We start from the raw sequence: 13,289 nt of genomic DNA, 5'->3' as shown, positions 1-13,289 counted from the left end.
CATGGTAGCCAATAAACAGTTTGAGGTTAGTAGGTTTACTGGTGGCAGGGACATTCATTGATGCGGCTGGGTAAATATATGTATATATTGATATATTGTTGCCTGTCTTTGTGGTAAACACAGCACAAATGTTTGTTTCAGCAATTGCAATTCATCATTCCTTTTTTTATTTTTCCAGGTCTCGCACCAAAGTCAACCCAGTCTCCTACAGGTGAGGTTAAACCATGTGTACATTACAATAATCGTAATCATAATGACGGCCATGAACTAATGGGAAATACATTTCTCGACAGCTGAGATCATTGATATCACAACAGGAAATCCCACTGCAGGTATGACAAATAAACTCTATGCAATAGCAAAATCTAAAACAACATAATTATGCATATGAACAGCAGCTTTAATGTTGAAAATATATTTTAATATTTCTGAATGACTATATTAAAGTGCTTTTGCGTTTGTTTCACCGGTGCAGATCCTAAAAACAATTTCACCAGCATATTGGTGAACGTTTATCTCGGACTGGCTGTTTTGATGATCCTAGCGTCTGGATACATGATCTGTAAGTCGAATTTCTCAAAACATACATTTAATAGCAATGTCCTGATCTAGAATATAATGTACACACCACCGCATAAAATATTACACATTTTGACTATGTGATTACTTACTTATTTTGATATAGATAAACGGTATGGGACAGACCTGGCCATATCAATGGGCTTTAAAAGGTTACCGACATCAACCCAAGTTCCCATCCATGTGCTTTTGGTGTACCCCCCTGAGAATGGAGCCTTCCAGAAGGCTGTGATGGCCTTGGCAGAATTCCTGCAGAAGCACGCAGGCTGCAGTGTTGCCATTGACGTATGGCAGCAGAGCAGAATCGCATACGATGGTCCCATGCGTTGGTTGGCGGAGCAAGTCAAAGCTGCACAGCACGTCCTCATCGTCTGCCCACCGGTAAGATGTAAGATTTATGTTTAGGGTGACTAGAGTATTATATGATGCAAGTGAACCCCTGTTTCTGACTAATGTTCCATCTACTCTGCCATTCTGTAATGTACTTTACATTTACTTAATTTCCTTTATAATTTTTTTTCCATTTGTGCACATTTTTGAACCCATAACCTCTGAGCTGTGAGGCAGATGTGGTAATCAGTTGTCCAGTGAGCTGCCTTTGGTCGCACAGTAATTATAGTTACTTCATGGCAGTGCCTATAAATTTTATATACATGATCCATTTCATGATTATTGAGACATGATGGCAACTATGATGGAGGCCACCAAATGTCAAATTCTTTCACCTGCAATAATTGAATGATCTGACATAATTTATACTTTCATTACAGTCAAGCCGGCCTCCTCCCATCCCCATCTCCACCTCCACTGGGACGACCTCTATACCAGCTGCAACTCACGATCTTTACCCCCTGATCCTCAACATGGTGGCGAGCCACGCTAAGAGTGCTCACGAGCTCGCTAAATTCTGGGTGCTACAATTGGGCGGTCAGCAAGGGAAGAGACCTGGTGACATGGCTCCAGAACTGCGTGCATGCAAGCTCTTTTGTTTACTGAAAGATCTGAACAAACTGTGTCGCAGTCTGCACACTCAAAAACAAGATAGTAAAATGAGATCGACTCTTGTCTTTGGACCTGGAGTAATTGATGAGAGTGAGAGTATGGTGAAATTAAGGGACTCGGTTGAAAAGCTAAGTCGACGTTGTTTATTGATTCCCACAGAGGCAGCACAACGGTCAATTGTGTAATCACCTCCGTTTGAAGAAATTTAATGGAATGTATGGATTAATATTAATAATCCACGTGATGAACCTGTATAGAATCCATCCATCCGATACCTGCAAACGAGTCGCCGGCATGCTGGAACGCATCCCAGCTGTCTTTGGACAGAAGGCGCGATACACTCTGAACTGACACACTCAACACATACTGGCACACATAAAAGCATTGTACAGTACAGCCCTGTACAGTTTACAGTGTTCAATTAACCTACCATGCATGTTTTGGGAATTTGCAGCTTGCAATATGTGTCTACCAGTAGCAGACATAAATAATAAAAAGGCATCACATGCCAGAAGTGATACTATAAAGTACTGTGCAGTAAGAACCATGTCTAGAGTGAATTTTGAAATATTCCACAAACAGGATTAAAAAAAATCCATGACATCGTGTTTACGAGAAATACGCCTTTATTTTTGTATTTTTGTATTATTGTTTTTCAAATAAAGTTTGTTGAAACTGTCTTTTTTTCCGGGGGAGGGACTCATTTTGTACCACGTGACCAAACACGGAAGTAATGCCTCGCGTAGTGAGGTCGCACTTTCAGTGAAGTGTTTTGATCCAAACATTTTTTTTTGTTTCTTTTTCATTTATACCGTTTGAGCCAAGTTAATAGACCGATTTAGACTGAAACATGACCCAAGCAGAAAAAGAACAAGATAATGGAAAGGAAAAAGAAAAAGAGCGCGACAAAGAGAAGGAGAGGGAACAGCGAGGAGTGAAAAGACCCATTGCTCCACCAACCATCCCGGAGCCCCTCCAGGAGGTGAGTTTGCGAATCCCCCTTTCGTAGTGCTGTGCCATTTTGACAATTTTATACCCCGGTATATGTAATATGATGACGAGCTTTTCATTTTTCATTTTCTTCCAGCCATTTCAGAGCATTTAGAGATTTTCAAGACACGTCAATTACCAAATGAAAGAATAGATTCTCTCCTTTGACTTCGGCTCGCCTTTTTCTGTTCCGTTATTATTAGCTGTAGACAAAAAGGTAGGTTGCAAAAAATGCTCCCAGTGGAGTCACAAACCGCTGATCTCATATATAAATGGGACATCGATTGATTATCAAAATAGCTGCTGATGAATTTGATAATCGATTAGTTACAGATTAATCAATTAATTATAGTATCTCGAACGTCTATTTTACAGCAAATACAGAGCAACTTTGTCATCGTCATCCATCCTGGATCAAGGACGCTACGCATTGGCCGAGCGACAGACAACCTTCCGCTCACGATCCCGCACGTGATAGCACGCCGTCAAAAGCAAAGTGGCCAGCCCAGATATGAAGATGCCTGGTTGCTCAGAGATGGTCTAAATGTGCGGCAGGTGTATGTAACCTGTAAAAATTGGATTTGTTGTTCTCACTGACCTCATTGCATCCTTCCTCATGCTCTGTACCAGAAACCTGAAAGCAATGAACAGAGGCAGAACGGCCTTAAAATGGTTGACCAGGCCATTTGGTCCAAAAAGATGTCCAATGGTGTGAGGAGGACGCCAGTGTCTGCTGAGCAGGTTTGTGTGTGTGCGTGTGTGTGTGAGAAGAAATAGATCTGGACTCCAAGGAAACTCAACTTTAAGACCACCAACAAAAAGTATGATCACATTATAGTGGTTGACGGAGCAGTTTAATACCTTCTGAGCTCTTGTACCCACTGAGTAATTGTTGTGTACTGTTCTTCTCTCAAAAAGCTTGTTTTCTGTTTCTTTTTTTCTTTGGTCTAAAATAGGTGATTTGACCGAAACCAATCCATGTTTTACTGCTGATTACTAAAATAATTTCTCTTTTCTTGAAAATGGCTGGAATTGAACGTTCATAATGGAAAGAGTATGGATGAATGCCAGAAATGACAAGTCAGCCAACTGATAAATCACATGAACATCACGTTAGTCATGCTTTAGAAACAACGCACGGGTGCAGCGGAAAATCTTGACATGTGTCTCCTGTCTTTATTTAGGCAAGAGCATACAACTGTCAGATCCGTCCTGCCGTGCTAGACAGTAGCTCCAGGGTAAAGTGGACCAACACATCTCACCATCCCCCTTATTTGATAGGAGACGAGGTAAGTGCCAAGAGTCTATGTGAAAATGAAAATGTCCAACATCAGTCATTGCCTCCGCCTCTTCCCGCCATCACAAAATGTAGGCCCTGTATGTGAAACCAAACGACTGCTACAACATCCACTGGCCTATAGTTCGAGGACAACTCAACGTGCACGCCGGTCCCGGAGGCTCGCTCACTGCTGTCCTGGCTGACCTCGAGACCATCTGGAGTCACGTCATTCAAAAGAACTTGGAGATCCCGCTCAAAGACCTAAAAGTGGGAATGATATCATAATTTGTATTTTCTTTTTCGGTTATATATTATGTAGAAAAAAGTCTTGGGACGCAAGTGTTATGCTAGGTTCACACAAAATATCACATCAGCTTACGCTTGTTTGGGGGGGGGGGTGTTGCTTCAAACAGAGAACAGAAGGGAGTTCTCCTTCTTCTGTGACAGAAAAAAAAGTGAAACATCGCTTGTAAATCTGGTGACCGGTGGTTGTGTACTTTGGCAGCTATTCCTTGGGTGACAGACAGTTCAACCGCTGTAAAAACGTCAATCTGGTCACCAGTCGGCAAATTCATTGCTTATTCACATTTTTCCAAATTTTCACTATATTGCTGATAAATGAGACGATATGTAGATCAGAAATTTGTACTGCTTGCAAGCAGCAAAATATATTTACAAATTTTAGGACCCCCAATTTTCTTTCATTTAAGGCAATGTAGAGCCCTGGGATGGATCCTCAAATTTTGATTACGAGGCATTTTGGGCGACTGGACTGTCCGAACCATTTGGTCATGATTTTATTTGACATTTTGCATTGTCAAATAATTGTGCCCCAATGCAAGAATAGTCCATGCTTGAATGACTTTGAGGCTGACAATCAAAACACCATTGGAATGAACCACCGCAGAACAGATGATTCAGCAGGGCCTCTCAGCCAAATCAGTGACAGACACACGCTGACAAATGCCGCAGGCAAAACAAATGTTTTTTTCTCTCTTTTTCATTTGCTGTTGGTGGAGTACCGCAATACTTTTCTCCTAGTGTATTTCATGAGGGCAACAGTTTACCACCCTCAAATCAGAAATCTAAACATTTGACGCATTTTTCTCGAGAAAATCATGTCTTTACATCACATGATGTTTTATGACTGTTGCCAGTATTACAGATGCATCCTTTTGGTTCCTGACATCTACAACAGACAGCATGCCAAGGAACTGGTCTCCATGTTACTGGTTAATATGGGTTTTTCAGGTATTTCACATGTCATACTTTCAGGTCAGCCTCCGTTTCACATAACCGTACAATTGTCTAATCCCCCCCCATGTGTATTTGTGTGTACAGCAATAATAGTGCACCAGGAATCGGTGTGTGCCACATTTGGGAGCGGGTTAAGCAGCGCTTGTGTCGTAGACGTCGGAGACCAGAAGACCAGTCTGTGCTGTGTAGAGGACGGGGTTTCCCATCGGAACTCCAGGTGTTGAGAACATTTGTACTTCGGGAATTTGATTGCGCCAACGTTTGTATTGACGAGTTGAAAATGTGTCATCACTGCACCTCGAAGTCATTGAGGCACAACTGCACGTCACTGCTCACCAGCAGCTTTGCTACACTCGTGAATCCCAGCCGCTGTGCTGTGGGAAATACTGTTACATTTAAAATGAAAATGTTTATTTATTGACTTCACATAACATATCTTTGTTCATCTATATTGGACAGCAAAGTATAGCGACAGGCAGATCAATCCATTCACTCCCAAAGACATATTTCTGTCTTTTCAGACTGCACACATTCAATCCCAGGTACTTGTTTATTTATTTTCAACACTCAAGTAACCGCTGTCCCTGAAAGGGTTTAATGTAGGTGGGAAGCTCATAGCGTCATCTACTCAAAGTTACTTTCTTTTGATGGCTGGGCATTAATCTAATCTCTTGACAAGACTCTGTTGTATTTTTTCACGAAATAATATGTAATCGTATTACAGAGATTGTTTGTATTACTGTTTTCTAAATTCCATTGTGTCTATTTTTTTTCCAATTTCCAGATCATTCATACTTGCTAATGCGATGTTTTTTTTTTTTAACCCTTCACAGGTTGTCTTTGGCATACGGTGGCGCAGACGTGACCCGCATTTTTTTCTGGCTCCTGCAGAGGGCTGGATTTCCGTATAGAGATTGTCAGTTGTCCAACAGATTAGACTGTCAGCTACTACAACATATAAAGGAAACGCTCTGCCATCTGGACCAGGTGTGTGGTTCAAAAATTATGTGTTTACCGTATTTGCCCGGATATAAGACGGTGTTTTTTTGCATTGAAATAAGACTGATAAAGTGGGGGTCGTCTTATATTTGGGGTCTCGAAATTATACCCATTCGCGACGCTAGAGGGCGCCAGATATCATTGAAGCGGATGCTGAACTTGACTCCCCAGGCCAAAGCGAACCCGTCACGAAGAAAAAAAATAAAAAACAGTGCTAATAAAGGAAAGAGAAGAAAATAATAGAAGAGATTACAGAAAATTGAGAAACGTAGCAACAATCTGGAGAAAAGTGGGTCGAAGATCGGCCAGGTTAACCAGCAGCTAAAGAGAAGTTATGATGTCATTTACATTTCAAAAAGCAGAAGCCATTCATTTACCAATATAAGATTAAGATAAGATATCCTTTATTCGTCCCACAATGGGGAAATTTACAGCCTCCAGCAGCATGAATGTATGTAGAAAGAAGACAGGAGAAAGAGAAAAAAAACAACAACAAACATCTTTCAATTAAATACAATATGAACACAAATGGATAAATCGCAGTACTATTTACAATTTACCTTCACATAATTTAATTATTATTATTATTATGATTGTTATTTTTTATTCATCAGCCTGACAGCAGTCGGTAGGAACGAGCGTCGGTATCTCTCCTTCTTGCAGCGCGGGTGTAACAGTGTAATATGATTGCACTTCAGTTCACGTATTCAAATGTTCAGATATTAAGATTTGAATGAGGCAAAATGACTTTTTTTTTCTCTCAAATGTATTATTGTAATCATTTGTTTCAGATGTACTGTAATTATCTTCTGTATAAAAACGAATTTGGCGTTCAAAAAGCATTCTTTCAAACTTGAGTCTTGAAAAAGAGGGGGTCGTCTTATAATCAGCGCCGTCTTATATTCGGGCCAATACGGTATATTGTTGAATTGCGTACACACACTGTTGAAGATGTTCTCAGCTTTATGACATGCAATATAAAATCACGTTTGATGCACTCGTTTTTGATTATTAAAAGAAATACAGTTCTAAGATAATGGAGGTCGCCATTGTTGTTTACGTTGCAGTGTTTGTCTATCTTCTTGTATGCAAATCAATTAAAAATATTTTCCCTGGTTCCCTTGAGGACATAACTGGATTACAAGATCATGAATTCCAAACACGTTTCCCAGATGCCCCAGCTTTTCTCTTCCAGGTTCGCTTAGGGGATGAGAAATTACAGGTAGCTCAAGTTATTCCAAGTCCATTTTGTGTTGGCTTCCACATTTCTAGACTGATTTATTTGTTGCCTTGCATAAAATAGGCCCCCATGGCACTGTTCTACCCCAGTGCGTTTGGTATCGTCGGCCAGAAGATGACATCGTTGCAGTACCGTTCTCAAGGCGACTCCGAGGACCCTCATGATGAACTCTATTTACTGGCCACACACAGCAAACAAGACCAGGTAAAGACGGAGACACTTGTTAATCATTTAATCAGTCAGTCAGCAGTTGGACTCGATCACTTAAGTGGGCCCTGAATATTCTTCATTTTACCTAGAATTGTTGGATAACTGATTCCAACTGATAGCATCCTACTTTTTGAGCACCTTTGGGTTGAGCTACAACAAAGGCAGTGAAAAGCGGAAGAAAATGACAAGCTGTGTGAACCTTTATGCTGCAATGTGGGAAGAAATGTGGGAAAATGCTCATTGTTAGGATTTAGCAAAATTTTATTTTAAAATGTACATTTTCAGAGTCATTACTACAATTCTTATTGCTATTAGAAATGCAGTATCCTGGTACCTCTACTTATGAAATTAATTGGTTCTGGAATAAATTTCTCAAGTAGAAAATTTTGTAAGTAAAGACGCATTTTCCACGTAAATGCCCATATCTGTTCCAAGCTTCCCCCCCCACACACACACACACAAAATTCAGACATAAATATCTTCTAAAGCAGAAAAATGCATCAAAATATATAACAAATACATGTTACAATTAGATTATTGCACAATAAATGTATGCATAATATAAAAAACAAAGAGAGTAAAGAATAAAAATGATTGATCCAAGGACGTTTACTTTTGTTGGCTTTTAACAGTCTTTCAAAAATGTCCAAGGCAAACATCAGCATCGTGAACGATCGCCCGACCAGTGAACACTTTTTCTGGGTAATTCACACTTCAGTAAAAGTATCGGAACGCCTCATGGCCCGAGTGGCGAATGATGAGGACGCGATATAGACACATATCTATCTATCTATTGATACACATTGACACATATGGTAGAGGTCCCTCTTAGTCAATGGGATGCCAGGAAGATGCTTGGTAACAGCCGTAAGTATGTTGCGTTCAGGAAACTCGAAGGTGCAAGTAGCAGCCCATACTGTATTTTTACTTTCGTATCTTGAAATTGCTTTTGTAACGAGACAATCTTTTCCTGTTGAGGCGTTTCTGATCTTTCGTTCATAAGTAGAGGTACCACTATATATTGCTAGTTACAGTAAATGTCATTTGTACAGTTCCTCATCCTTTTTTCTTGTAATTTTTCCAACAGTCCTCCAAGTCCGCTTCAGATCGCAAGGCGCTCTCAAGACAAGGCGGAGCTTTGGACGGTGACGCGAGTGGTCAAGGGGGCATCGGGGAAATGTCAGAACTTCCCAGGGGGAGCGGCGGCAGTGGAGCAATGCAGGGCGAGACAGATATCGGCGCCGCCCAGGGGGAGTGCCTGATGGGAGTGGGGGAGGCGGAGGAGCCCTTCTCGACACATCTCTCCAGGAAGACTGCAATCATGAACCAGTTTGAGGGCAAAGCGCTTGGCCTGGATAAAGCCATACTGCATAGTATTGACTGCTGTGGTAATAAAAATACTGGATGGACAAAGTATTAATACAGAGGGTTTTTTCGAGAAGTCAAGTGCTGTCTCGTTGTCTTTTGAAAGCCTCGGACGAGACCAAGAGAAAGATGTACAGCTCCATCCTGGTGGTGGGAGGAGGGCTCATGTTTCATGGCGCTCAGGAGTTCCTGCTTCACCGCATCATCAACAAGATGCCACCATCCTTCAGAAGGCTTGTGGACAGCGTGGAGGTTATCACGAGGCCAAAGGTAAAAAGTGGCCCCTCAGTCATCATGGGGAATATGTAAAGTTGAGTAGTTTCACAAAAAGAATTCAATTTTTGTGCAAATTCTGTGAATGCTGAAATGCTATTCAAAGCTTAGTTTGTTGACATTCTGTAGGACATGGACCCCCGACTGATATCGTGGAAGGGGGGAGCGGTGCTGGCCTGTCTGGACACAACACAAGAAATGTGGATACACCAGAGAGAGTGGCAGCGCTTTGGTGTTCGGATGTTACGTGAGCGGGCTGCTTTTGTGTGGTGAAAACACAAGTTTACAAAAAACGACTTTGGTGAGAATCTTAAGGAAAAGACAAAAAAAAAAAAAACTATTTCTAATAAAATGTAAGTATGAAAGCTCAAACTCTGCTGTACACTTCCAGTCTTTCAATAGCGCTACAATGTGCACCCTGTTAAATAATGGGGGAGGGGGGGGGGTTATGTCTGAAAAAGTGGCAAAAACTGTACACCATGTAGTCGACACAATTGGAAAATGAATACAGTTCTTGCTTGTATATTGAGCAATAATTGCCAAAAGTGAGGGGATTGATCAATAACTGCAACCTGTTGGAAAAAAATGATGGGTTCTTTTTGAATTTTAAGTTGAATGCCATTGATTTTCCACAGAACTCTCCTGCAAAGTTAAAGTATCGCGCACGGGTCACCAACATTTTTGTTTAACATGGGCACCACATTGGTGACCCCCCCTGGTGTAGAGCATTCTTACACTTCTAGTATTGAGAATTGTATAGTGATAAATGGGAAAGAGGAGTGATGATGTCATTAAAGCTTTGGTATTTATGGCATGGTCATTTCCAAATTAACTTGACTTCATGACATATTTTCAATTCTAAATCTCGGCCAATACACACTGTACAATACCAAAAAAATATTTTGGAATAGATTAAATATGTACACAAATTCAACCGTTTAGTAACATTTACCGGTACTTATAAGCAATTTTTTTTTACATCCCGACTACAGTAACTTCTTCGTTGACTTAATTGCATAGTGTAGCTAATTCTCAAATAAATCTGAATAAAAATATGACAATAGTACAATAACCTGTCATTTGGATCAATCACACTTATTCAATTTGTTTTTAAAGAATATTTTAATGAAGTGGAGTATCGTATTTAATATCTAACATCATGTCATTAACATTAACTTGTCAATGGAGGGCAAAAAAAATGAAGCAAATTGTATTATAAGATAAAAAAATAAAAAATAAAGCAGATTACTTGTGCGATCTACGAACTGCCAGATCAGCCAATCTGGTTCCTATAAGTAGGAATTCCCAAAAAGGCGTCAAAAAGCTGCGGAGGCAGCGGCAACTCAAGAAGTGGGGCTTCACTACTGTGACCACCCGTCTATACAGTAGCTGGGCCCACGCCTACACACACCGTGTAGGCGTTTACCTGCAGAAAAGAATGCAAGGTCAATCCAACATCGATGCATCATTACATCATATGATTAAAAAATGGACAAATATGCACCTGCACAGTCTAGTAAGAGCCAATACAAGAGCTGTCTCACAAATTGTACCCTGACAAAACTCATGCTTGATTTGTCCGGAGTAGTAATGAGTAATTTGCTTGTAAACAGTATTGCATCGTACCGAAATTGTTTCCAATTCTGCACCCTCTCGAAGTAAACATTACATAAAAACAAAAACAAAAAAACAACTGCAATAATAAATAATGTGAAATTAAAACCTCTGTGATAGAGTCAATCAAAACGGAATATTACGGGCAATGTCAAGATACTCATTCTTAAATATATATACCTCAAGTTGTGGGTAATGTGTTGGTGCATGTGAAACCTCACCTTCCTCATCCTCCTCCCCCCATTGGAGGAGGACTGGGCCCGCCACCAAAATTTATTCTGCCCATCCGCCTTCGTCCACCAGGGGGACCCGGAGGACTACATGAAAGAAAACAATGTAAAATGAGGCTTCAAATTTTCGATTTTCAAACCATATCGATGTCCTGGCTGCTCAGTACAATTTGGGTGAAGCAATATGATGAAATAGTAAAATATTGTTTCTCATAGGTTTTAGCCAAGCAAGTCCTAAAATTGGTGACTTCAGTCTGACTCGAGTAAAGTCATGTGACTTGAGTCCCCAAACGGACTGGGATATTGTTAAATTAGTTAATTTATGGTACAACAAGGATCCCGTTTGTGCTACTGGCACTTTTTTTTTAGCTGTTAAAAAAAATCTACCAAAAGCAGAACTGTAAGTACAGGGTATACAGGGATATACTGTAATGACAATAATAATGATAATTATGAAGCTTACATACCCTCTGCCATCAGAAAACCGCGACGAACCACTACGTCCATCTTTCGTCAGGTCAGGGTGAATTATTGTTTTAAAACTGATGGGGGAAAAAAGTGTGCATGTCAACAGTTTTATATTGCAACTTAAGCATATGTCTAATGTGTAAATTGTATTAGTCCACGAGTTGCAAATGAAACTTTTACTCTTTCCTCCTTTTACACATGGATATAGGTGGTTTTACAGGGTGTCAAGGAGTGGCAGGCTGACACCCTTACCAAATGCCTTGAGCTTCAGTGGCCACACCTCAATGCCAATGAATCTATCAATAATACTTAAAAAATGTAATCAAACTTTCTTTATATTTTCTAGGTAGTGTGGATAAAAGTGTGTTAAAATGTAATTTGTTATACACTTATAAACTGACTTACAAAAGGCCAAAAAACTCCACAGCTCCCCAGAACAGGTCGACCAGGAAAGACAGTCGCCATGGTGACTGGCTCCTGCTGTCCAGAACTTGACCTGGCAAAGACAGGTTCCAGATACTTATTGTATTAATAAAGAATGGACATCCGACAGGATGTTGCTTCGGTCTGAACAAACAGGCATTGATGGCAATGTGGAGTTATTGCATTACGGTCTTGCGAATCTTCCCAAAACTTTAGATTACAAATATTGGAACTAATCTAGAAGATGTTACTTGTTAATATTCCAACTGAATACATTGCATTTTTGCCAGTGTGCAGAGTTATAATAAAACCAATGTCAGCATTCCAACGACGCTTGAATGAGGCGACTCAAAACATGGCCCAAAACGATCAACATAACACAAGACCTCCAGTGAGCATACACTAGCTGTTAAAGTAACGCTATACGTATGCATGACTGAGAAAGCAAAGCAATAGTGTTTGTTGTTTTTGTTGTGCCGTATAGGCAAATTAGCAAACAAGGTAGGTAGCATAGGTAGCCCCTATAAATATCAACTGCCAAACTTCCTATTCGCCTCAAACAGTTAAGACGTGGTGTAATTTAACATTAAAACATTTTCGGATAAATTCTTATTGCACACTGTGTGATCGAAACATGTTTATGGTATAATCTCGCCAGAAGGTACCAGAAATCCACTCACCGTTCGACACGTACACCATCTTTATGAACTAACAACATACTACGCACTTACGTAGACGACGTAAAATGTGACGTTTGCTTCCGGGTTCATAATTGACGTAATACTCAGATAAATAATTAAACTACTTTAATTCTGTCAACCAAATAAATGCAATGAACCAAATAAATGCAATCAGCGCTGTTCTGTGTTGTTTTATCGCCAGTCCTGGTTTTGGGGATTTAAACCTAAACTAAATGTAGCATTGCACTTATAGAGGAGGGGCAACGTGCAAGGGCAGGATGAGCAATTCTTCATTGGAATCCCGGAAAATGAAAGTGTTCACCGATGACGACTAAACTGTGTTACGTAAAAATGTTGAGTTGCGGTACCGTACGTAGCCCTTTATTGAACCTTACATCGTGACATGGTGGCAATGGATAAGCTTTTTTTAATGGCACCACAGCAAACTTTCATGTCATTTGACCAAGAAAGACAGTGATTATTATTTTTTAATTGAAGCCAAAACCTAGGATAACGATTTTATGAATTAGAAAATGCTATCCCCACCATATGTATGTCAGAATATTTTCTTCAGGTGGACAAAGTGATCGCCCGATTTTTTCCCCCCTGGCAAAGAGTAGCGTCAAGTTTTACATTAGCTATACATACAAGTTCATCACATGTCACGGTGTGGGGTGCAA

The 13,289-nt window shown here is 40.3% G+C and overlaps 3 protein-coding genes across 5 annotated transcripts in view; 2 read left to right on the top strand and 1 right to left on the bottom strand.

Annotated features, from left to right (window-relative positions):
* Positions 1–13,289, top strand: part of LOC127596699 (interleukin-17 receptor B) — a 78,082-nt gene that overhangs the window by 5,008 nt on the left and 59,785 nt on the right. For 2 of the 3 annotated variants that reach the window (XM_052059509.1, XM_052059508.1), the window contains 5 exons: positions 179–211; positions 294–332; positions 476–562; positions 686–960; positions 1,350–2,261. In XM_052059509.1, the coding sequence (XP_051915469.1) occupies positions 179–211; positions 294–332; positions 476–562; positions 686–960; positions 1,350–1,766 (851 nt within the window). In that variant the 3' untranslated portion in view covers positions 1,767–2,261. Of the gene's footprint in view, positions 1–178; positions 212–293; positions 333–475; positions 563–685; positions 961–1,349; positions 2,262–13,289 lie in introns of those variants that run through there. The other variant, XR_007961527.1, reaches the window with a different exon arrangement.
* Positions 2,298–9,566, top strand: actr8 (actin related protein 8). Its single transcript, XM_052059450.1, has 13 exons — positions 2,298–2,563; positions 2,947–3,117; positions 3,202–3,312; positions 3,756–3,860; positions 3,944–4,117; positions 5,008–5,101; positions 5,192–5,324; positions 5,941–6,094; positions 7,233–7,328; positions 7,410–7,550; positions 8,644–8,944; positions 9,028–9,191; positions 9,324–9,566. Exons 1-13 carry the CDS (start codon positions 2,432–2,434, stop codon positions 9,465–9,467), a joined length of 1,920 nt encoding a protein of 639 aa, XP_051915410.1. The 5' UTR covers positions 2,298–2,431; the 3' UTR covers positions 9,468–9,566.
* Positions 11,026–12,762, bottom strand: selenok (selenoprotein K). Its single transcript, XM_052059595.1, has 4 exons — positions 12,610–12,762; positions 11,912–12,002; positions 11,506–11,580; positions 11,026–11,125 (listed from the first exon to the last, which is right to left on the bottom strand). The coding sequence occupies exons 1-4, from the start codon at positions 12,626–12,628 to the stop codon at positions 11,026–11,028; spliced, it is 285 nt and encodes a 94-aa protein (XP_051915555.1). The 5' UTR covers positions 12,629–12,762.

Source organism: Hippocampus zosterae, chromosome 2 (assembly GCF_025434085.1).
Source record: "Hippocampus zosterae strain Florida chromosome 2, ASM2543408v3, whole genome shotgun sequence".
NCBI classification, from domain to species: domain Eukaryota; kingdom Metazoa; phylum Chordata; class Actinopteri; order Syngnathiformes; family Syngnathidae; genus Hippocampus; species Hippocampus zosterae.
Note: the sequence above shows the minus strand (reverse complement) of the source record. Positions and strands in the feature narration are given on the sequence as shown.